Source organism: Brachyhypopomus gauderio, chromosome 17, assembly GCF_052324685.1.
Source record: "Brachyhypopomus gauderio isolate BG-103 chromosome 17, BGAUD_0.2, whole genome shotgun sequence".
In the NCBI taxonomy this organism is placed as follows: domain Eukaryota; kingdom Metazoa; phylum Chordata; class Actinopteri; order Gymnotiformes; family Hypopomidae; genus Brachyhypopomus; species Brachyhypopomus gauderio.
This window is the reverse complement of record NC_135227.1, coordinates 9173557-9193695: the sequence shown is the minus strand read 5'-3', so window position 1 is coordinate 9193695 and position 20139 is coordinate 9173557. Positions and strand designations below refer to the sequence as shown.

Here is a 20139-nt window from a genome sequence, read left to right as displayed (position 1 = left end):
GCGTTTACGGTGTTCCGTTTATTTTGAATTTCGCGCCGCTGATGTCGCGGCGGCTCGTTGTGAACGCGGCGGTTCAACGACGCTCGTCCGTTAGTAACGTTTACCCCAATGACACGGTGCTGCTGTAACGGTCGCACTGCGAGCAGCAGCTGAATGTCGCCGAAACTAAGCCGACGTGCTGCTGAAGAACAACACACAACTGTCACCGACAACAAAGTTGATAACGTGTGAACTCAGACACCGCACACACTAAACCGGAAGAGTCCGTCGCAGCGAGCTTTATTTCAAAATAAAATCATGCAGATGTTAACGTATTTTCGAGAAAACAAATATTTGAAATTCTGACCAAATTTCACGTTTATTCGCTGTTTCGGGTACATAATACATTTATATTCTAATTTATGTTTGCTGTCATTTTAAAAGTCGAATTATGTCATTTTTGTTTCGAATGTGCCGAAGTGGATTGGTCAGGTTGACGGAACCGTGTTGTCTCATCGTCACATGTCCTTCAGGAGCTCACAGCGTTGTGTTGCACTGTGGAGTACCAGGTAATATCAGATATAAGTGCCTACATTACTGATGTGTACGTCCGCTCAGCTACTTTCTTTCAAATCGGGTTGTTTGCTAGAAGATATTGTCTTGCGTTTGTGAACTGTGGGATCTGTTAGTTAAACTAGCAAGATGAAAACTCAATTAGATAGCTAAACTAGCTAGCTAGCTACATAATGCGACATTGTGAGCAACACTTGCCTAGGTTATGTTGCAGAAATATTGAATCAGATGAGTGGAGAGTGAAGTCATGACTTGATTAGTCTCTGTCATAACCTGTAAATGTAGTTAGAGTTTGGAGGTATTGTGTCTGAATGTGACATCCATTATGATCTGCAGGACATTATTATAGGACTATGGCTGCTCAAGTCTCGGAGTCGGACCAAATCAAGCAGGTACTACAGATTTTAACCAATGGGGAACACTAACTCTCACTGTCGGTTGTATACAATGTAATTGCTGTGTTTTATTTTTAAGTTCAAGGAATTTCTTGGCACCTACAACAAACTGACAGAGAACTGCTTTATGGACTGTGTAAAAGATTTCACCACAAGGGAGGTCAAAACAGAAGAGGTACAGCAGTCAAATTAACCACCACCTTTTAAGTGTTAACTTTTAATTGAAACACATTGAATATCATTGTCTCAATGTGGTGAAAAGAAAAATCAGATGTGCTCAGCTTCCAATGCATCTTTTCAGACTTCGTGCTCCGAGAGTTGCCTACAGAAGTATCTGAAAATGACCCAGAGGATCTCCATGCGCTTCCAAGAGTACCACATCCAGCAGAACGAGGCTCTGGCAGCCAAAGCTGGCTTACTTGGCCAGCCCCGGTAGTTGATGCCTGTATGTTGTAGACTGATATCTTCAGGCTGTGGTTCTCATTATGTCTATGGGGAAGGTGAATGTCCATTTTACCTTGGAAGTGGAGTGTGCTGGCAGGATTCTGGTAGAAGATTTTGCCCTGTTTGGTTCAGCTCCTCAGTCCTGGTCTGACATTTGTTTCCCGTAATCTACAGGAGGCACTTACTAGACTTTAAAAGCTTGACCTTAATGTGGGAAAAATTAAAAGGTAAATTGTGAAGGTAGTTTTTTTTATTGTACATGCATATACCAAAATAAAACAAGGGTATAATGCATTTTCCCCCATCTACTGTATTATCAATCTGCCATTTGTGAATAACTAGTAGAGACTGAAGCATTTCAAGGGGCGTCACAAGTGCTATGCTATGAGGTCTTCAGGTTTGTGCACTGCAACCATGTTTGTGTAGCTCCAATCTTTGCAGACTGTAACTGAGAACACTGCATAAACATGTGCATTTAAAAGTATTGTTTTACGTTTGGATTTTTTACATGGTCGTGAGAATTGTTCATGGCTTTTGGGGTTTTTCTCTCATGAACACATTGTCATGGTGTGGAATGCATATCCAGACTCAGTATAATTTATTCACCTCGTGACTTCAGTGGAAACACCTGGATGCTGGTGAGAATATGAACAGCACCATCGATAAAGTCGTACTGGAATAAAGGTCTGAGATCAAGAAAGAAGTTGTACGAGTTTTATACCAAGGAAGACATAAATAAGACTTTTAAAAATATATTTGAAAGCACATGAATATTTCAAAACTTTATTAGAAATGAAAAGAGCTCTGCTTATTTTACATAAAGATACAATGGCTTTGCTCAGGAACCTAATACCTTCATTCCTTCATCCAGGAATCCGTAAAGAAGTTTTACTCACAGGGAAGCAAGATCTCATTTTCAGTAATCATTGCCAATACAGCACAGAATGTTCAACATACTAGTGGGTTCGTTTCTCTAGTGCTTCCTCTCGACTCCTGCTCATGACCAGTGGTTGATTATATACAGTAAAAGATGTGCTAATGCTTCTACCAACCTGACATAGAAAAAAAAAGTTTAATATACAAAGATGTTTAAAAATAATATAAACCATTTACAGTTTGTGTAAAATGTATTTTTCAAATACATGGTTTTGGAAGATCTATTTACAAAAGAAACAATCCTAGTAAGAAACCCCTGGGCTAAACATATGTCTGTTAAGCGATTTTTATTCAGTTGGTTGAGAACTCAAATGCTGAAACCTAAGAATAAAACGCTTAAATTAATAAGTACCAGGAAATCTGAGCACAGGAGGCAGGTCACCAAGTTATGGTGTTCCATAAAGGTCTCAAAACACAATGAAATTTGGGCCCAAGTGGTGATAAGGGAGGGTGGGGGAGGGAACAATTTACTGCACAGTAGTTACCCAATTATGACTTCACAGTCGAACTTCCTAGAAGAGCCCACAACATTCTCTTCTTTACCCTACTAGCCCATGGACCAACTTGATGTGGGAGGATTGTTTTCATCTTGTAAAAAATACAAAAACAAACAAAAAAATAAAACAAAAATAAAAGCTGTCCCTAGACTAAATAAATATACTTAACAAGTTGCAAGATAATACCTTTATTTTACACAAAATTTCAGACCTAGAAATATTTCATTAAATAATTTCACTGCTGTGATATATACCTTTTGAAATTTTTTATACTAAAATAAAAACTCTGCAATTACATATAAAAAGACAAAATACACTCGCAAAGGAAATTAGTCCACTGAAAACAATTTTTTTTTGTCCTGTGTTCCACTGTAAACGTTTTCTTATGTTTATTTTCTTAAAAAGACAACAAAAATAGTTTTGCATAATTATCTGTGCTCACACACACTACAAAGAGTGGAAGACAGCAGCTGCAGTTTTCAGTAAACTACATTCCCTTTTGCAATTGACTTTGTCCCACTTTTCCAAAATAGGGCACTCTGCTGTAACGTGTACTTTGGCAGTTCTGAGGGAGCAAGCGCACAAAATTGACCTTTTTGTTTTCTTTCATTTTTTTAGCTAACCATATCCAGCTGGTTAAGTGACCATACCTATACAGGGACCTTAATCTTGGATTTTTCTTTTGTGATAGAATATGAGTGATTGATTACTGCATCCAAACCTGCCCGCGGAACAAAGGCCGAGGCGGTCTCTTTTTGGGCCTTGCTGAGAAGACAGAAAAGTGCCATTATACCGTCTGTGGATGGATATTAGCTGTATATTTTGAATACATTCAACCCTCAGATGGAGTCCGTTTCCTGACGCTGAAAGTGGCGATGAGAAGGAGCAAGAGGGAGGGTCAGTTTAAAAAGTGCAGGAGGTTGGAGTGGCCACACGGTGAAAAGAAAGGACAGGAAAGTACATGGTTGGGGAGGGGGGGGGGGGGGGGTTGTCAGGGCAGTCGAGTGCTATTGGTCGCTTGCTCTGGCTCATCAGTATGCACGTCTCCGCGGAGGCAGCAGAATGCTGAGAAGGCAGAGGTGGGCGGGGCGGGGAGCGGACGAGGCGCCACATCCATCACCTGCACTCAACAGCCACAGTGTTCTGAGTGGGGGAGGCGGAGGAGGGGCTCATGCCGGTGTCCGACGAGCCCGAGGACGTGGAGGCCGTGGTGTGGGACACTGTCAATCAGACGGGAGACTTCAGTTCAAAATCTCATACACCCCAGCGCACATGCAGTCAGCTCCCAACTATAAATCTGAAACTTTTACAAGCTGCGGAGACGAGCCTCACCTTCCCTCTCCTTCTTTTTTAATCTCTTCCGCCGCCTGTCGATAGAGGCCACCTCAGACTTCAGGGACATGTAGTACTTCCTGATTTCCTGCAGTTTGTCTTGGAGGAAAGAAATTCTCTCCGCACTTGACATGTTGTCCAGCTCATCTGCAAAATCAGGACAGCAGCGTCTTTACTCACAGCCAGACTAGACGAAAAAAAATTACAACTTTTGGTTGACAAACACGATCCTAAAATCACAGACGGCCTTGCATCCGATCTAAACCTGTCAAACGCAAAAGGGAGCGAAACGGCCCGAGCCCTGCGCATACGTGCCGGGCCGCGCTGATACTGTCGGAGGGGCGGCAGGAACGTACTCAGCTGGAAGGTCCACTTGTACGTGCGAGGCGAGGGGAAGGCCTGCTTCTCTTTGTGCTTCTCCAGGTCTTTACTGCTGGGAGACGCCAGGCCGGGCGAGCGCGAGAGCTTCTGGGTCTTGGCCATGCTGGAGTGCTTCACTGGAGTCAGCTTGGTCGACGTGTCCATGACGGGCAGATCTTCACTGTCGCTGCTGTGACCTGTAGGAGCAGCACCACTCAGCCAGAGCCACAACAAGCTAGCGGCTACACTAGGCGCAGCTCAGTCACAAATGTACCTGGATTTTTTAAAAGCACTTTCCAAAATGATACTGACAACAAATGGCATCAACTTATAGGTACACAAGTACACACCCAAAGTTTAGATCCTTTAATTAAGGCCTTTCTACATCAACAGAATTTTTCCATTACACTTCAATTTTCTAAGTTTTCAAAAGGAGCCCAGCATGAGACTAGGAGGAGTGACTATATAGATAATTTCATACTTTTGAGCCTATTAAACAACAAAGCAGATCAAGTTGACCCAGTAATCCTAGGAGCCAGAATCTCCTTCTAATCCCACTAGTCTCTTCTACCACCACCACACAGGTGCAGCTACCCTGACTCAAAGCCACTTCAGCTCCACCTTATGGAGCATCCCGAGATGACAAACGTGTGTGAGTGAGCGAACACAAGCCCACTGGGTGCTTCACAGCTAGCAATATCTTTTCCCTCCCATTTCACTGCTATACAACAAAAACAGCTTATGTTGCAGAGTTTGCTGTAATGCTAGTCATGCATAATATTTTTGATGAATGTATCCTTACACAAGCAGAGCGAGCCGCCTTGCGTGTGCAGAGCCTCACCTGCTCCGTTCTTCTCCACGCTGGACGCCGTGATCAGACGCTTCTGGTTACGCTTCTGTTTCTTGGGCGGAGAGCTCATGCTGCACTCCAGCAGTCTCTTCTGACCTACAGCACAAAACAGGCCTGTTACGACGCGTCGCCCAACCTGAGGCTCACACGCGTGTGTGTGTGTGTGTGTGTGTGTGTGTGTGTGTGGGACTGGCCTCTGTCCTTGCCGTCCCTCTCCTGTAGGGAGACGCTGGAGGTGCTGGAGCTGGCGCTGGCGTCGAAGCCGTGGGGCGAGCCGCTCTCCGCCAGGCCCTCCTGAGACTCGGCGACGCTGTCCACCTCGATGGTGCCGTCACTCTCGCTCCTAGTGCTGTGCGACTCGTCGGGGCTGGGCGCGGAGACGGGCGAGCACAGTCGCGGGGGCCCCGCTCCCGAGAGGCCACGCGGGACGTGAGGGGAGGCCTGCGGGGGCGGCGTCGGGGCCGGGGCGGCCGGGACGCTGGCGAGACCCCGCTCCTCCATCAGCACCGGGAACTCCTCTCCGGCCGGCTTCTCCTTCTCCTCTGGGTCGTCCAAGTCCACCTCGTGGCACACCAGCGACTCCGGGCCGATTTGGGGCATCAGCTCGTCGTCGGTGCCTGCGGACGCGTCCTCCTTCAGCATGCCCAAGCCCGGCAAAGGCTCCACTCTGATCTGGACTTCCCTGGTAAGAGCGGGCATCTCCGTCTTCACCTCGGGCTCTTCGGCAGGAGCTTCCGCCTGTGCTCCTGGCGTGGGGGGCCCTTCCATGTTCTCCACGGCCACCACCCGTCTTTCCCCTTCGGGTCTCATCTCCGGCAAGAGGGCACCGGGCTCCTCCTTGTGCTCCAGGCGAACCTTCTTTTCCGGCGTCCTCTGCTCGGGGGCTTTGCGCTTGGCCGGGCAGCTTCTCTCCGGAAGTCCGACGTCTTCCGTGGCAGAGTCCGTGTCGGAGTCGGCCGTGTCGGGAACCCTGTGTGCGGGACTGCAGTGTCCCGGCTCCATTTTGGCCAGGCGCAGCAGGGCGCAGGGCACCTCAGCCTCAGCCTCGGTGGGACACGGGGCGGCGGGCGGCTGGGCAGGAGGTTCTGATCCAGAGTCCCGCGCACGAGCTCTCTTTGCTCTGGACTTCGGAGACTTGTCATCAGATTCCAGAAGCACGGCCGTTTCCTCCTCGGGCTTCTCCCCCTCTTGCCCTTCCTGGGGCTTTTCTGGGGGGCTGCTGGGACACGGCGGCTGGGCCTTGGCGGCCTCCGCCCGGCATTCCTCCTCCAGCCTCTCCTCCTCCTCCTCCTGCTTGCGTGCCGTGGCTGGGTCGGTCAGCTCCACCCAGTCGGGCTTCTTCTCGTGAGAGTCCTCACCCTCGCTCTCCTCCGAGGAGTTCCCCGAATCTGGACACAGACACAGTCCCAGTCGCACGGGACGATCAATTGAGCTGCTTACGTACACAAACGTTTTGCTGTTCAGCAATTTAAACGGGCAGAATTTTGTTAGCAGTCATATTTGCTTTGATGTCACCAACAGAAGGTCAAGTATCACTCAGACTCACCATTAGACGCCCTGTCAGAATCATACATTCCAGAGGTCCTCCTGGTACGTCTGCGAGGAGTTCCTGTCAGGACACAATTACACAATGAAGGAAACGAGGGGAGGAAAATGGAGAGATAGAGACAACATCCTCAAACGCAGGACGGCCATCAGCTCCTCCAAAAGCACCCGGTCTTACCATCACCATTCAGTAGGCTGGAGGGGTCTGAGGGGCGAGAGCTTTTGCTTCCTGGCCTGCCCTCAGCGCTGGGCATTTTGGACAAGGGTCGGGACACCATGGGAGGGGTGGGCTTCAGTGGAGGACGGCCGCGCTTCATCGCCATCTTGGTCTGCTTGTCCTCCTCTTTCTCCTTCTCACCATCATCTTTGTTCTGTCACAACAGGCAGGGACGTTACCACAGACGCTCAAGGAGACGGACAGCACAGAGCTGCGGCCTCCGCCCACGATCGCCCCGCCCACATTCGCTCCGCCCACTCTCTGTCAAAGTCTGGGGGTTGACTTTTAAAATACATTACATGTCAAAGAATAAAGGGAAAAAGGAAAGATTGCTTCTTTTAATGTAAACACTGCTGTATTCACCATTTTAAAAAAATGTAACTAGTGCATTTCCTGGTTTTTCTCAACAACTGTAACAATAGTCCTCATTACACAATGCATTTATGTGCATTTCTTCACCCTGTGCGCTCCACCCAGCCATCACCCCACCCAGCCATCACCCCACCCAGCCATCACCCCACCCAGCCATCACCCCACCCACTCACCTTTACTTTCTTTTTCTGCTTTTTCTTCGTCCCTCCTTTATCAACAGGCCATATTATTCTATCTGCCTTCACCCACTCATCGTATCTGTAATAAATAATTACATGGTATAGAAAAAATAATTATACTGGTATAAAAAACCAGATTTTACAAAAAATAAAACAGCCTGATTAAAATGTATATTTTACTTGTAAGAACAGAGGAGAGCCAGATATCCAAAGGTGACTTCACCCATGACTTCACCACAGCCCATGTGAGCGCCCCCTGCAGGCCTCACCTCACGTTCCACCCGTAGTAGTGCACCAGGTAGAGGACTTCTCCGTCGTCCGTCTCCGTGTTCTTAATGTTGGCCTCGTAGATCTTCTGCGTTTTTCCTTTGCCGTATTTCACTTTGACTTTCGTCCCAGTGACGGAGTGTTCACACTCTTCACAGCCCAACTCCCCCTCCCTCTCCTCCCTGAGCAGGAAGAACATCATCTCAGACAAGGGCAACTCAACCTTTTTATCCTTTTATCTACAGGGCTGGTGTCATAAGCCAGCATCGGGGAAACCTGTTCCAAAAGTCATCGCTTTAAGCATCCAAGAAAGCAGCAAACCCAGCAGCTCACCAGGAACGTCACCTCACAGCTTTAATAATAGAAATGCACAGTAGTTCTCACAGAGAATCACAGCTACTGTTGTCAACTGCACGCACATTTATAAGATGCAATAAGAATGTAGAGTGGCTGAAGTGTCATGAGTTCCAAATCGTACATGCTGGTTCCACCACAACTCACTAGTCTCTACAATACACCAATACTCTGGAACTACTAGAAAATAAAACCTGCTCTATGACAAAGAAAATATTACAACAATACACAATTTCAAACGTAGAGTCTAATCAGACAGCCAAGAGAAATGTGACATCACAGGACATCAGTCAAGTATGCGAAACCTTTCTCTGACATCATCATGCTTGACTCCACAGGTAGTACACTTCCAAAATGGCAGTAATGTAACAGCTATAAAGACCTGGACCCAGCTCACCTGGAACCAGGCTAGCACTCACAAGTAACACAGGAGTATGTGTTACAGGAGTAACACAAATCTATGCTAGTTTACCAAAGGCCAAGATTTAACCTCAGCACATGTTATGTGTATATGACTAATGATGTACCTTTCTCTGAGTCTGGGCCTTTCACTCTCATCTTCCTCCTCCTCTTCCTCCTCCTCCTCCTCTTCTTCCATCTCCTCTTCCTCAGAGTCTTTGTCAGACTCCTCCAGGCGCCGGCTGCGCCTCTTGCCCGGTGGATCTCCATCCAGCTTCTCCTTCTGCTCCTCCACACTGCCTTCTCCACCATGCACCTCCTCTTTCCTCTTGTCCTCCTTCACTCTCTCCTGTTTAACGGGCTCCTTCACCTCCGTTTTCACAGGAGTCAACGTGCAGCGGCGCCGGCCCTGTTACACACACACACACACACACACACACTTAGAACCCTTCCTTTTTCCTTCATCTACTTTATTGGCTGGCTTGGAAATCCTGAAGTCGTCACAGAACGTCACTATAGTGATATTTCAGCCATGATGTTATTCTGCCTAAATGGGTTTTGGTACAGTTCCATGGGAGTGAATGGAGTAGCCGTTAGCTTGAATGTAACACAATGAAGTAACACAATGCTACAGAGATATGAACACATGAGACAATGGAGCACAAGTTCCATGTGAGATAAAGGATGAGGTGGCATTAGGTTCAGGTAAAGGTAATGTGGTATTTGGGGAATCTTATTAACCCTAAGTGCAAAGGCTCTGCCCACAATAAAGGGTTATAGAGTAAATATTAATAAATCCCATTTATTTCACAGTACACCCCCAGATGGATTTTTTGTGGACTGTTTTACAGTGATATGGTTTTGTAGACCACTTCAGATAACATTGAGACATTTACATTATCAGACAAGAGATTAAAAGGAGAACATTTCTGTATTCTACTTTTTCCCCTAAACAAAAAAAAAAAAAAAGATTTGTGCATACATCCTGAATTCCAGTTAAAACACAGCTGCCGTATTTCTAAAACTGCACAGGACTGTGACCAGCAGGTGCAATAACTCATCAGCTTGGGCAGAGCCCTAGTGTCCCCTAACAAAACTGGGGAACATCAGATAGCCAAGAGAAACGTGACATCACATGCAGTCAGGTGATGAAAGCGAAACCGTTCTCTGGTATCATCATGTGCAGCGTGACCTCCCAGGGGAGCAGCAGTGAGTGTGGAGACGGCAGAGGGTGCGGTGCACACTCACCCTGGGGGAGCAGACGTCCCTGCGGCCTTTCTCCTCCTCCTCCTCCTCCTCCTCTTCCTCCTCTTCCTCCTCCTCAGATTCCTGCTCCTGCTCCGCCTCCTCCTCGAGCTTGTCCACGATCGGCTCAGGATCAGCTTTAACCTGCTGGCTCAGGTCGCCTTTCTCCTCAACGGCCTTGCCCTCCTCCTCCTCCTCTTCTTCCTCCTCCTCCTCCTCTTCATCATCCTCCTCTTCCTTGACTCCTGTGGGCTCCTGCCGAGCGACCGGTCGAGGTTCGTTGTGGTGCACCGTGCGGAACTGGATGTTTGCGGAGCGGCAGTACTCCTCAAAGCCATACAGGTATCTGAAAGACAACTGGCCTGGTTACACTTCAAGCTTCAGCAGAGCTTTGGGAAACCTCAGCACACGATGACTTCATTTTCACAGTCAGAGCCGCTAAATGGATGGACTTTATTTAGTAGTACACAGTCAGGAACCGGTTAAGCAGGTAACCAGTAAATTACTACAGTGATATTTCTGTGTGGCTGAAGCAAACTACCTGAAAAATAAACGAGCTTAAAATCCTTGTTCCACACCCACCAACCCACCCCCACCCCCGCAGATGAACCAGCCTGTACACACGGTCACTTGTGTGCGCTGCAAATCCTGTTCGTTTCATCAACTTTGAAGAAACACTTCAGGCTCTCAGAGCCCAGCAGCTGTACACATTACAGGAAATCACACCTGCATATGCAGCAGAAGGCACGGGAATACTTACTTCCTATAAGCTGTTTTCACATTATACGAAGCAGCTGAATTCAGGACAGGGATGCCCAGATCCATATAGACCTGTTTCCAAACAGATCCGCTCTCAATCTGGAACAAAGAGCAACGTCACATGGCTCATTTTTTGCTGACCACTTCAAGATTTCTAGACGTGTTCTAGGTTAAGGCGTGAGGGGTGGATCAGACAGCCAAGAGAACCATGACATCACTTGACATCAGTCGAATAAGCGAAACCGTTCTCTATGATCATCATTTTAAGCCCCGCCCTAGCCCCGCCCACACAGTGTTGAGATTTACATCAGCAAGCCCATTTCATGTCCGGCAGCAGTTTCACTTCAGATTAAGACTTTCACTTCCATTATCAATCTGCACGATCAACAGCAGGAGTTTACGATCAAAAGCCAACAAACGCAAACATGAAGCTACTCACACTATCACAGCCGCCGTGCTGGTACACCAGCCTGAAGAGTTTGAAGAGATTCAGGTCCTTGTAGCCCAGCACAGGGGGTTTGTTAATGGGTGTCCCTGTGAGGGGGGGGGGGCGCAAAGGGGGAAGAGAGGCAGGTCAGATATGCAGGGCGAAGAGGAAGCACCCCGCACAACCCCGTTCACCAAAACAGCGCATGACAACGAAGGCACTGAAAGAGACGCACAAGGCAGGAGCTGCTATATAGGAGCTGCTCAATTACTCCTGGCTGATCTGGACACGAAGCCTGAAGTAGACACACAGAGACCTGCAGCATGTCTGCGTCTTACCTCTGTCCTCCATGAACTTGTACAGCTGCTGTAGGAAGTGGTCCCTCTCCTCAGGGTCCGGCTCATCGTCGGGCTAGAGGGACAGAGAGAGGGTGATGGGGCTGAGGAACAAGACCCCGGACACCGCTGACCACCCGCCCGACGCAACCCGCGAAGGGACCGAACGGCGAAACAAAGGCCACTTTCGGAATGAAAAGCAAAACACAGAATCAGCTGTTAACTGCTAATCTGGGAGGAAACCAAATCCATCCAGCCGGACTCCAAAAGCATCTCTGCGCTCAAATCATGCCATCAAAAGGCAAAAATAAACACTGAACAACACACGTTTCTAAGCATTACAAAATTTAGGCCAACAATGAAAAATCTAATCAGCTAGCCCAAAGATTACACACCTCCACGTGATATCATGGAGGTAAGCGGACCCGGTCCCTACAGTCAGATCTGACCCACCATGCTTGTGTCACTAACCAAAAGCTAATGAAGCACTGCTGTTTTGTAAATGCCTGCACCACTCAAATTCTCTCATGCTTAGGTTATACTAGAGCAGACGTCACAACATACGGCTGTACCTTGGAGTGCTGGAACGCAATCTGATCGGCCATCTATTCAACCATTAGGCCTGCAGTTTGAGAAAACATGCTGGTTCATCAGAAATGGTTATTTATAAATATATATACACACACGTTAAACACTTTGAAAGCTTTCAATATAGAAGAACAGAACATGTGACTGATTTATTTTAGAACTTGCATAAAAATATTTACAAACTTGCTTTTGCTTGCAGGAACTTGGGGCGTCTAGCTTTCAGAGAAGGCAGAACGTCCAAACCCCAAGAGCGCTCAGCTGTGTAGTTCGCCGCCACCACAAATCCGTCACCACAAACGACTAAAAACCAGCTGTCGAAACACGGCTCTCTTAAAATATCCTCAGAGCGCCCCTGCATTTGAAGCGGCACCGACCGTAGCGCTCAGACAGGAGCGGCCCTGGCGCTAGCAGCACGACGGCCCGCTCCGCGGAGCGGCCCTCGCGACGAGCTGCAGCCTGAGGTTCAGACCTGCACACAGAGCCCAGCTGGCACGCCTCCGCTGGCCCTCAGCCAATCGGCGCAGCTCTTTCTCAACCATAGGAAGTAGGGGTTGCCATGGGAGCAGTTTCGGAAGCCAAGCGAATGGCTATTTGTCCGAGCGCTGCGAGCAGGAAGAATGAGGCATTGTTGTGCGGAGGCTGGGGGGTTTCCCACATGCTGGGGCCATTTACTGCCCTCGCTCAAGGTGCTTTAGACCACAAAGATGTCAGAGCCGAGGAATGCCTTTACAACTCAACATAAATACCGATTCAGCAGCGCTGCACTATTTACTCACACCGCTAAAAACGGGATCCCGGACAAGGGGCAAATTTTCACCCCACAGACAAAACTCACACAACTTCACAGAAATCATTAACCGAAATGCCACATGCCCGTCAAATCCCCGTCAGCATTTTCCAGCCACGCAAACCAGAAGCAGACCGGACAGACAGATAACACTGCTCACAAACCCCACCCACTACAAGGTGTCAGTGGTATATTAACCCTAAAACTAAAGGGAAAGCGGACTACGCTGAATCGGCCCAACGCAAGAGGGCTGCAGGGTTCCCCCGCGATGGCGGACACCGGACAGCTCGCTCACCTCTTCTGGCTCGGGGTCCTTCTCCTCTTCTTCACTTTCTTTGCCTTCACCATCGTCACTGCTGGAAGATTCCAGAATCTCGCTCATGTCCATCTTCCAGCCATCGGGGACCTGCTTGGTCTGGAGGAAGAGGAGCGCTTCTTCGAATCCTGCGCACAGAAGGCCAGTGGCCTAGTGAGACTTCGCCCGCGGAGCCGTCAAGACGCTACAGACGCGCGTCAGACGTCACAGAGGAGAGACGTGATGAACCAGCATACCTTTCTTGTTAGAGGATTCTGCTCTGGAGATGGTGTCCACGGTCACTTCAGAAATTTCTGTTCGTGCCACAGTGTGACTATAAAGGCAAGAGGGAATGAAAGCAAAAGGTATGGAAAGAAGAAAATGAAATACTTTGGATTGAAGACTACAGCCTTGCAATCAAATTAATACAATTACAGAGAACAAGAATCTGCAAATGTACTTACAATTTAGAATCTGCGAATGATCTCACTAAGCACTGGTCCTTTTTGACAGCCAAGTCATCATTGCAGCTGGGTGAGATCACCTTGGGACAAAGCAGTCAGTCAGCACGTTCCCTCGCACATAAGTTCTACAATCATGGCTGTGTGGGTTTAAATCACGCATCTCCTTTTCTGGTCCTGCAAATCCCTTCATTCACATTGTTTAAAAAGGGGCAAAGATAATATTTATTTTTTCCCATGAAATTATCACCACAATAAAAATTCTAACAAAAGAGGCAAATTTAGGAAGCGATGTAGAGACGCTCCCTGTAGAGACGCATGGACACCGTCCCTCTGAACTTCTGCACCAACATGGTGCTGTACGCTCTGCAGTGGTCTTGGTGTGCGTGACGTATGGCGTTAAAAAGGCAGCCGCGACTCACCAGCCCATGGTAGCAGGACGCTCGTTCCAGCACGGTCTGGACGCAGACCACCTTCCCCAACAGATCATCATTCAGCCGCCGTCTGTCATCCTCCTCCTCCTCACTGGATGAAGACTCCTTCTCCTCTTCCGCACTACAGGATTCAACAGGGAGGACACTCGTTTATACTGGAAATGTGGTCCTTGGCAAAATACAGGAGTTCAAAACACACTCCCACACCCAAACCTCAGCAGCAGCAGAGAAGGAGAAAAACCAACCAAGACAGAAATGATATTCAGATTTGCGCCAGAGGTCTTAGATTAGTGCAGAAATAAGAGAGGCAAAGTCTTGCTTGGGCACTGAACCTGTCCCCATCCACAGACAGGCAGGAACACAAAAGATGACCAAGTAGAAGTCAGAAGAGATGAACTGACTGTACAGCCATTCACGCAGCATTTAGCCTGTGCTTCTAAATAAAAGAGTCTGTCACCTATACATCCTCCCTTTGGAGCCTTATGTTGTACCAAGTCATTAAGAAACAAGAACACCACAAGCAGCACTTTATAGTGTCATCCCTATGAAAACCTGATGCTTCACACGGCCCTGGATTCCTATCTGGCTGTGGCTTAGACATGCAGAACCCACCTTAAACTTTTATCATTTACACACTGAGCGCCACCAGTGTTAGAACGATAATGTGGGAATTCGTGCAAACAGCACATGGGTTAGTCTACTTTTAGGACAAGGTGACTGATGCTGGGGCGAAAATATATTTTCTTAAAAATACGACATTAACAAAACGCGTTAGGAGCTCACGATGTCCATCTTTCTACTCAAAACCCTTGTTTGGTGTAGCACAGCAGAACCTTCTGAAGGAGAAGTCTGAAAGTGTGATCTCAGGAACCTCAAACTGAACATATATATACGTGATGGAAAAAAATATGAGGAGCTCATCACATGGTCAAAGTTAGCGCAAGCAAAGACATGTGCAGCTACTTCAGGCTGTTCAAAAATCACCACAAAACACCACAATACTGGAAATAGAACAAGTGCATGCACACGCCTCCCAGAACACTGCAGGTTTTACCTCAAACATGAAGAAACAGAGGTGAGGGCCGTAAAACACTATTACAGTAGTAGACTACAGTCTACATACAAGCCTGTCCCTCTACCGCCCCTTTAACTTCGCTGTTCGGGTGGTTCGAGTGGCGAGAGACTTCTGTCACCACTCTCGGGACAGTTCCACTACGCCAGAAGCTGCAGTAAATGCTTCAGTGCTGCATAGGTTCTTGGCAGGACTGGCTTAAACAGTGACGGGTGCAGCAATGTCCTTTATATGAAAAGTGAAAATGGACCGATGTGATCACAAAATGCCAGGCAGCACCAGCCAACACCACCACAGGGTGAAGAAACGTTCTTGTAATGGACAAATGGAACGAATGACCAAGGGCAAGATTTTTAGAGAGAGCTGTTCAGGCTCCCAGAAGTCATTTTAATGACTGACTATGGTAGTGATGGTAGTCTTTAACGTTTTAAGGAACAAGACACGCTCCCTCACCTCACACACTCCATCACCTCACACCTTTGTGAAATGTGATAAAGAACATACTGATGTTCAGCAAAACAGCCGTGCTGGCATGTAAACACACTACTGCGTACAGCAAGCTGAACAAAAACAAAGTGTTGCCAACCAGCGTGTGCTGAAGGTAGCTGCAAGACGAGTCAAATAAGCACTCACACAGCTTGTGAGGAGCGTCTCCCTCGGTTGGTCTTCTTTCCGATGACGGGAGTGCCAAAGTGCTCTGGGTTAGTCAGGGGCAGTTGGTCCAGGGTCTGAGAAAGAGAGCAATGTTGCACCTGCATTAACGACAACAGTCCTGCTGCAGAACACTGGAGGTGGTGGCTGGGCGACTCCATACCTCACTCTCTGCAAAGTGCCTTTCCCCTTTAAGACACAGTGAAGTTCTTCTAAGCGTTTTCTCATCTCCGTCATCAAACACTGGAGGGGGGGGGGGGGGGGGGGGGGGGGGGGAGCACGATTTCATAAGGTAAGGATTCTCGAAGGGAGCGTATCATCACAGCAGCTAAAGATGCAGTGGGCTCACAGCAGGGAGCAGTTTAGTTAGACGTGCTTGTACTTACCCACAGTGTACCAGCTGGCGTCTGTGAGCTTACTGATGACAGCTTCACTAAATGCCCCCTCTGGACTCTTTACTTCCACTGTAGAGCCAACCTGTTAATGAGAGGACACGGATTACACCACTACACACTCTACTGCATCATCTGGGCACATAGGGTCACCCAACACAGGCAGAAGACACTCTTGTGCCACATGTATTAGGTGTGTACAAATCTGTAATGCCGAGCAGAAGCTTAAGAAAATGGCGTCGCTCAAAAAGTATAGTCAAGCACAGCAGATGACCCTCCACTTCCACCAGTGAAGTGGAGTGAATATCTGTTTCTATTTATAACTAGTCAATGATGCATTATAACACTGGAGCAATGCTGTGACATGGAAAACTGACGAGTCATGCCACCAGTGGTGAACACAGACACTAATAAGGGGGGGGATCCTTTACCCTCAATGGGCCTTTGACCTGGTCATCTTGTACAACTTGTGAGGTGCTGTCTCCTTTGAGCACCACCTGGGAAAAGACAAATGGTGCAGAAGATCAAGGAGAGAAAGGGGCAGGTAATAAGAACAATTCTGCTGCGAGTCCAGTGAAGGTGAAGTAATCTGGTTGTGTAACAGACACATGCTGCACGATCACCAACGGGCTTCTTTGTGCACATAGAAGCCCAGCTCTCTGTGCCCTGGAATCCTCTATCCAGGGGAACCTCAAGCCACTAGCTCAAGCCATCATGCAGTAAGGCCATAACCACTTTTCTTCTCGAGACCTTTCTTACATGTTTCAAGCCAGTGAACTAGCAAATGGCATCACAAGCCAGACTGTTTGTCAGTCTCTTGTCAGTCTAGGGGAGACTAGATAAGCCAGTGGGACTTCTGAAGTCTGTGGGATAACCCTAATGCAATACGTTCACACCCACAACAGCTTATCTAATATAAGGTGTTTACCACAACATGGGGCAAACCTTGGCTAAAGCAGCTGAAAGCAGACACCTGCCATTTCCTTTTCGTAAGCCAAGAACACACATCAAGACTGCAGCTGCAAAGTGCAGCACATGGCCATTGATGAACAAAACTACAGTGGCCATCAGATCACATCACCACACGAATGCTATCGTTAGTAAGAAAGACTGCGATGGAACTACTCCATTTTGGTATCACCCGAGACTAAAACAGAATCCACGTGCCCTACACACAGATACTTTCTACAGACATTAATGTAGCATGTGAATTATAACCACTCACCAGCATAGACATGCGACAACCGAAGAGTATTTTTTTTGCCATGCTCTTTTATCACAGCCACAAGAAAAGCTCTCATCTACAATATAGGAGACTTACTTTAACTTTCACCATCCGTTTAACAGTCTTGATTTTTGCCTCACAGAAGGCACCTCGGTACTTGGCGCTCACATCCGTCCCCACAGTCAGGTAGGCAGGCTCGTCTGCTACCTGTAAAGCATGAAACAAAGATAAGAAGGGGGTAGAAAGTGTCAACCATGCACCAAGTCTTTCACCACGACTGTAGGTAAAGAAAGGAACAAATTCATCCAGTAAACAAAACAAACAAAGCCAAAGCTTCTATTAAAAACAGTCTCTCCTCCTTCAACCATACAAGTACTGACCTAGTCTCCTCTTTTACAAAACGTCAGAATAAATAGCATGAAGATCGGCATGATCACTGCATGACAAGCATCAATCTGAATAGTCTTAAAGTTCAGACGATCGTGAACACGGCCCAGATATGACCTGATCACTCCAGCAGAAACAGTGTTGGCCTGTGCTACTCATCAGAAAGGTTAAATCCCCGTGTTCGTAAAGCACAAAAACGCACACCTAAAAGTGACATTTGACACGAGCGATCGCTTGACATCAGCTTGCTGAGGAGTCACGTACTGCAATCGGCACAAATGTGAATTTAAGTAAACACGCACTACGTGATTAGTACCGAGCAGCGTTGAAGGGGAATAACTTGCCAACTAAAACCTGACTGGCCTCGTCTGGGGAGGCGTCGGCTACACTGCTGTCTTCAGCCGAGAGGTTTTACTCACTTACCTTCATTGCGATGGCTATTTGAGGGAGTCCAGCTCGATGTGTTTTTATAGCTGGAAAAATAAAACACAAATAACAGAGTAAAGAATCGGTAACTCGGTAAAAAAAATGTCACATTATCGCTCTTGTGCGCACGAAGCAGGACGAGAACACAGGGATGCTAACGTGCTAACGGGCTAGCTACTACTCACGCATTCTTTTCAAGATCGATGCAGCCGCCCCCCTCCTCCTCCCTCCCTCCCTCCCTTCGCAGCAAATAAAACGTGAAGCTCTTAATAAGTGCTTTTCACAAAACAATTCCGCTAACGAAACAACGACGCTTTCCCGTTTTGACGAACTTTCGACGTCTTGAGGACATAAAGCGAGCGGAGAAGCGGAGGGGGGAGTGAGAGAAACCCCAGAATACTGCGTGTTCCTTCCCGCTTCACTCGCAGTCGGACTGGGTCACGTCGCCATCATAGCCGCGCCGCGTCGGAGGCGCCACTGCTAACAACAGTGTGCGGCCAGAAACCGCGTTTTCCTCGGCCAACTGTCATCGGCATCGCGGTCTACGAGGGCAAATTTTTCAAATAAATATACAAATATATGTATTTAAGACTTGTCAGTCGTGAGCGTGGTTTTCTACGACGGGCGAGCTAAATATAGAGAGAGTCTGCCAACTAACCTCGCTGAACTGCCCACCGTTATTATGGCGATTTAAACCGCCCGTGCTGGTAGTAGTTCGCGGAGCCCCCCCACCAGAAAAGCAGCGCTAGTTCCGGAACAATGTCGCGGCGCTGGCGAAGCCTCGTCTAACGTTCGCGGGGCGAGCCCCGACACTCCACAAGTTTAGGGGCGAGAGACGAGAAAGTGTCCGACCGCGAGTCATTGTGTCTGTGGAGACCATCTCGTCTGGTGTGGCTGGAGCCAGTTAGCTGGTCGGCTAACGTTAGCCGGCCAGCTACGTTTCCTCACTGCGAAAACAAGCCGCCTAGCAGCTCGACAGCTAGCTTAGCCTGGTGCCTGCCATTCAATTTGCCGTCGTGTTAAGCCCCTCAATTGTAAAACAGTCTAAAAAAACCACGTCAACCATTACTTTTCACACACGGAATTTAAAAAAACGATCGACGTTTTACACGACAAAAGTTATTTGAATGTAACGTCTTAAATGTGGATACTTACATACTCCTAAATAACTGCTTACCACTCGCCTGGATTGCAAAGCATAAACGAAATAACAAGCTGTTGAGCTTGAAGGTTGTGTTTCTCGAAATGCGATTGGCTGCTGTAACCGCGGTGGCCAAATTCCTGGAATTATGATTGGTTCGCTAATACGTTAAATCCCATTGGTCAAATAGAGCAGTGAGAAATGATTGGTAAATATAAAAGCGGCGCTACAAAATACTTCTTCTCATTGGTTGGCAGGGACGCCTAATCGTTACTATTAAAACAACTCGAACTTAACATTTGATTGGTCAGACGTTTCCTATTGAAGGCCGTTCGCCATATTCATTGGTCAAATTTACTTTAAAACAGCCCGCCTACTTTATTCATTGGTTCGAGTGTTTTATTGAAAGGGAACGAACTTCATTTCAGAGGGAAAAATAAAACCATTTCCCTTATTGCGCATGTCTAAATGAAGGGCTCATTCGCCATTTTGTTCTGAACGCAATTATTTTTCGCGTACTGTTCCTGAGCTCAGCGATTTCGAGGTGAGTCCGAATTGACAATAGATTAGCTGAAGTGTATATATTTATTCGAATAACCTTTTTTTACCGATCCAACGTTGTTATCCACTAATACACTAATCGCAGTTAATTTAGTTTGTCAGACACATTTTTTGAGTGCGACAGTGTTGAAAAGGTCAGTTGAAGGCTGTAAGAGTAATGGCGTCTTAATTCCGTGGAACGTCAGACGGACATTTGACGTAAACGGAAGCTAACGGCGGCGGATAAAGACTAGTACCTGGACCGGATTGAATTC

General features: G+C 47.5%; 2 protein-coding genes and 3 non-coding genes across 8 annotated transcripts; 1 reads left to right on the top strand and 4 right to left on the bottom strand.

Moving 5' to 3' along the window:
* Nucleotides 1-98: 98 nt before the first annotated feature.
* timm9 (translocase of inner mitochondrial membrane 9 homolog) lies at nucleotides 99-1875 on the top strand. Of its 2 annotated transcripts, XM_076979193.1 has the most exons (5): nucleotides 99-225; nucleotides 460-548; nucleotides 889-944; nucleotides 1027-1122; nucleotides 1249-1875. In XM_076979193.1, exons 3-5 carry the CDS (start codon nucleotides 906-908, stop codon nucleotides 1381-1383), a joined length of 270 nt encoding a protein of 89 aa, XP_076835308.1. In that variant the 5' UTR covers nucleotides 99-225; nucleotides 460-548; nucleotides 889-905; the 3' UTR covers nucleotides 1384-1875. The 2 variants fall into 2 exon arrangements, with proteins under 2 accessions (XP_076835308.1, XP_076835307.1); XM_076979192.1 differs by lacking the exon at nucleotides 99-225 and having other exon boundaries at nucleotides 448-548.
* A 283-nt stretch (nucleotides 1876-2158) lies between these two features.
* On the bottom strand, nucleotides 2159-19437 carry arid4a (AT-rich interactive domain 4A). Of its 3 annotated transcripts, none has more exons than XM_076977669.1 (25): nucleotides 19339-19437; nucleotides 18181-18230; nucleotides 17467-17577; nucleotides 16577-16642; nucleotides 16140-16230; nucleotides 15917-15996; nucleotides 15736-15830; nucleotides 14019-14151; nucleotides 13600-13679; nucleotides 13393-13469; nucleotides 13136-13284; nucleotides 11469-11541; nucleotides 11143-11237; nucleotides 10705-10802; nucleotides 9948-10290; nucleotides 8828-9108; nucleotides 7949-8128; nucleotides 7674-7758; nucleotides 7090-7282; nucleotides 6913-6975; nucleotides 5561-6754; nucleotides 5319-5462; nucleotides 4513-4713; nucleotides 4157-4303; nucleotides 2159-4044 (listed from the first exon to the last, which is right to left on the bottom strand). In XM_076977669.1, the coding sequence occupies exons 2-25, from the start codon at nucleotides 18184-18186 to the stop codon at nucleotides 3941-3943; spliced, it is 4089 nt and encodes a 1362-aa protein (XP_076833784.1). In that variant the 5' UTR covers nucleotides 18187-18230; nucleotides 19339-19437; the 3' UTR covers nucleotides 2159-3940. The 3 variants fall into 3 exon arrangements, with proteins under 3 accessions (XP_076833784.1, XP_076833782.1, XP_076833783.1); XM_076977667.1 differs by lacking the exon at nucleotides 19339-19437 and adding an exon at nucleotides 18369-18393; XM_076977668.1 differs by lacking the exon at nucleotides 19339-19437 and adding an exon at nucleotides 18369-18393 and having other exon boundaries at nucleotides 5358-5462.
* LOC143481307 (small nucleolar RNA SNORD53/SNORD92) lies at nucleotides 8548-8629 on the bottom strand. Its single transcript, XR_013122001.1, has one exon. It is a non-coding gene; the product is annotated as a small nucleolar RNA SNORD53/SNORD92 (small nucleolar RNA).
* LOC143481309 (small nucleolar RNA SNORD53/SNORD92) lies at nucleotides 9802-9884 on the bottom strand. The gene has a single exon (XR_013122003.1). It is a non-coding gene; the product is annotated as a small nucleolar RNA SNORD53/SNORD92 (small nucleolar RNA).
* LOC143481308 (small nucleolar RNA SNORD53/SNORD92) lies at nucleotides 10889-10970 on the bottom strand. The gene has a single exon (XR_013122002.1). It is a non-coding gene; the product is annotated as a small nucleolar RNA SNORD53/SNORD92 (small nucleolar RNA).
* Nucleotides 19438-20139: the final 702 nt, after the last annotated feature.

Coding starts and splice junctions, on each gene's coding strand:
- timm9 (XM_076979192.1), top strand. CDS start 449: ATGTGCCGAAGTGGATTGGTCAGGTTGACGGAACCGTGTTGTCTCATC. Junction 549..888: donor GTTGCACTGTGGAGTACCAG/GTAATATCAGAT, acceptor TATGATCTGCAG/GACATTATTATAGGACTATG. Junction 945..1,026: donor AGTCGGACCAAATCAAGCAG/GTACTACAGATT, acceptor TTTATTTTTAAG/TTCAAGGAATTTCTTGGCAC.
- arid4a (XM_076977667.1), bottom strand. Junction 16,643..17,466: donor AACGGATGGTGAAAGTTAAA/GTAAGTCTCCTA, acceptor GTCTTTTCCCAG/GTGGTGCTCAAAGGAGACAG. Junction 13,470..13,599: donor TCATTCGCAGATTCTAAATT/GTAAGTACATTT, acceptor TTGCCTTTATAG/TCACACTGTGGCACGAACAG.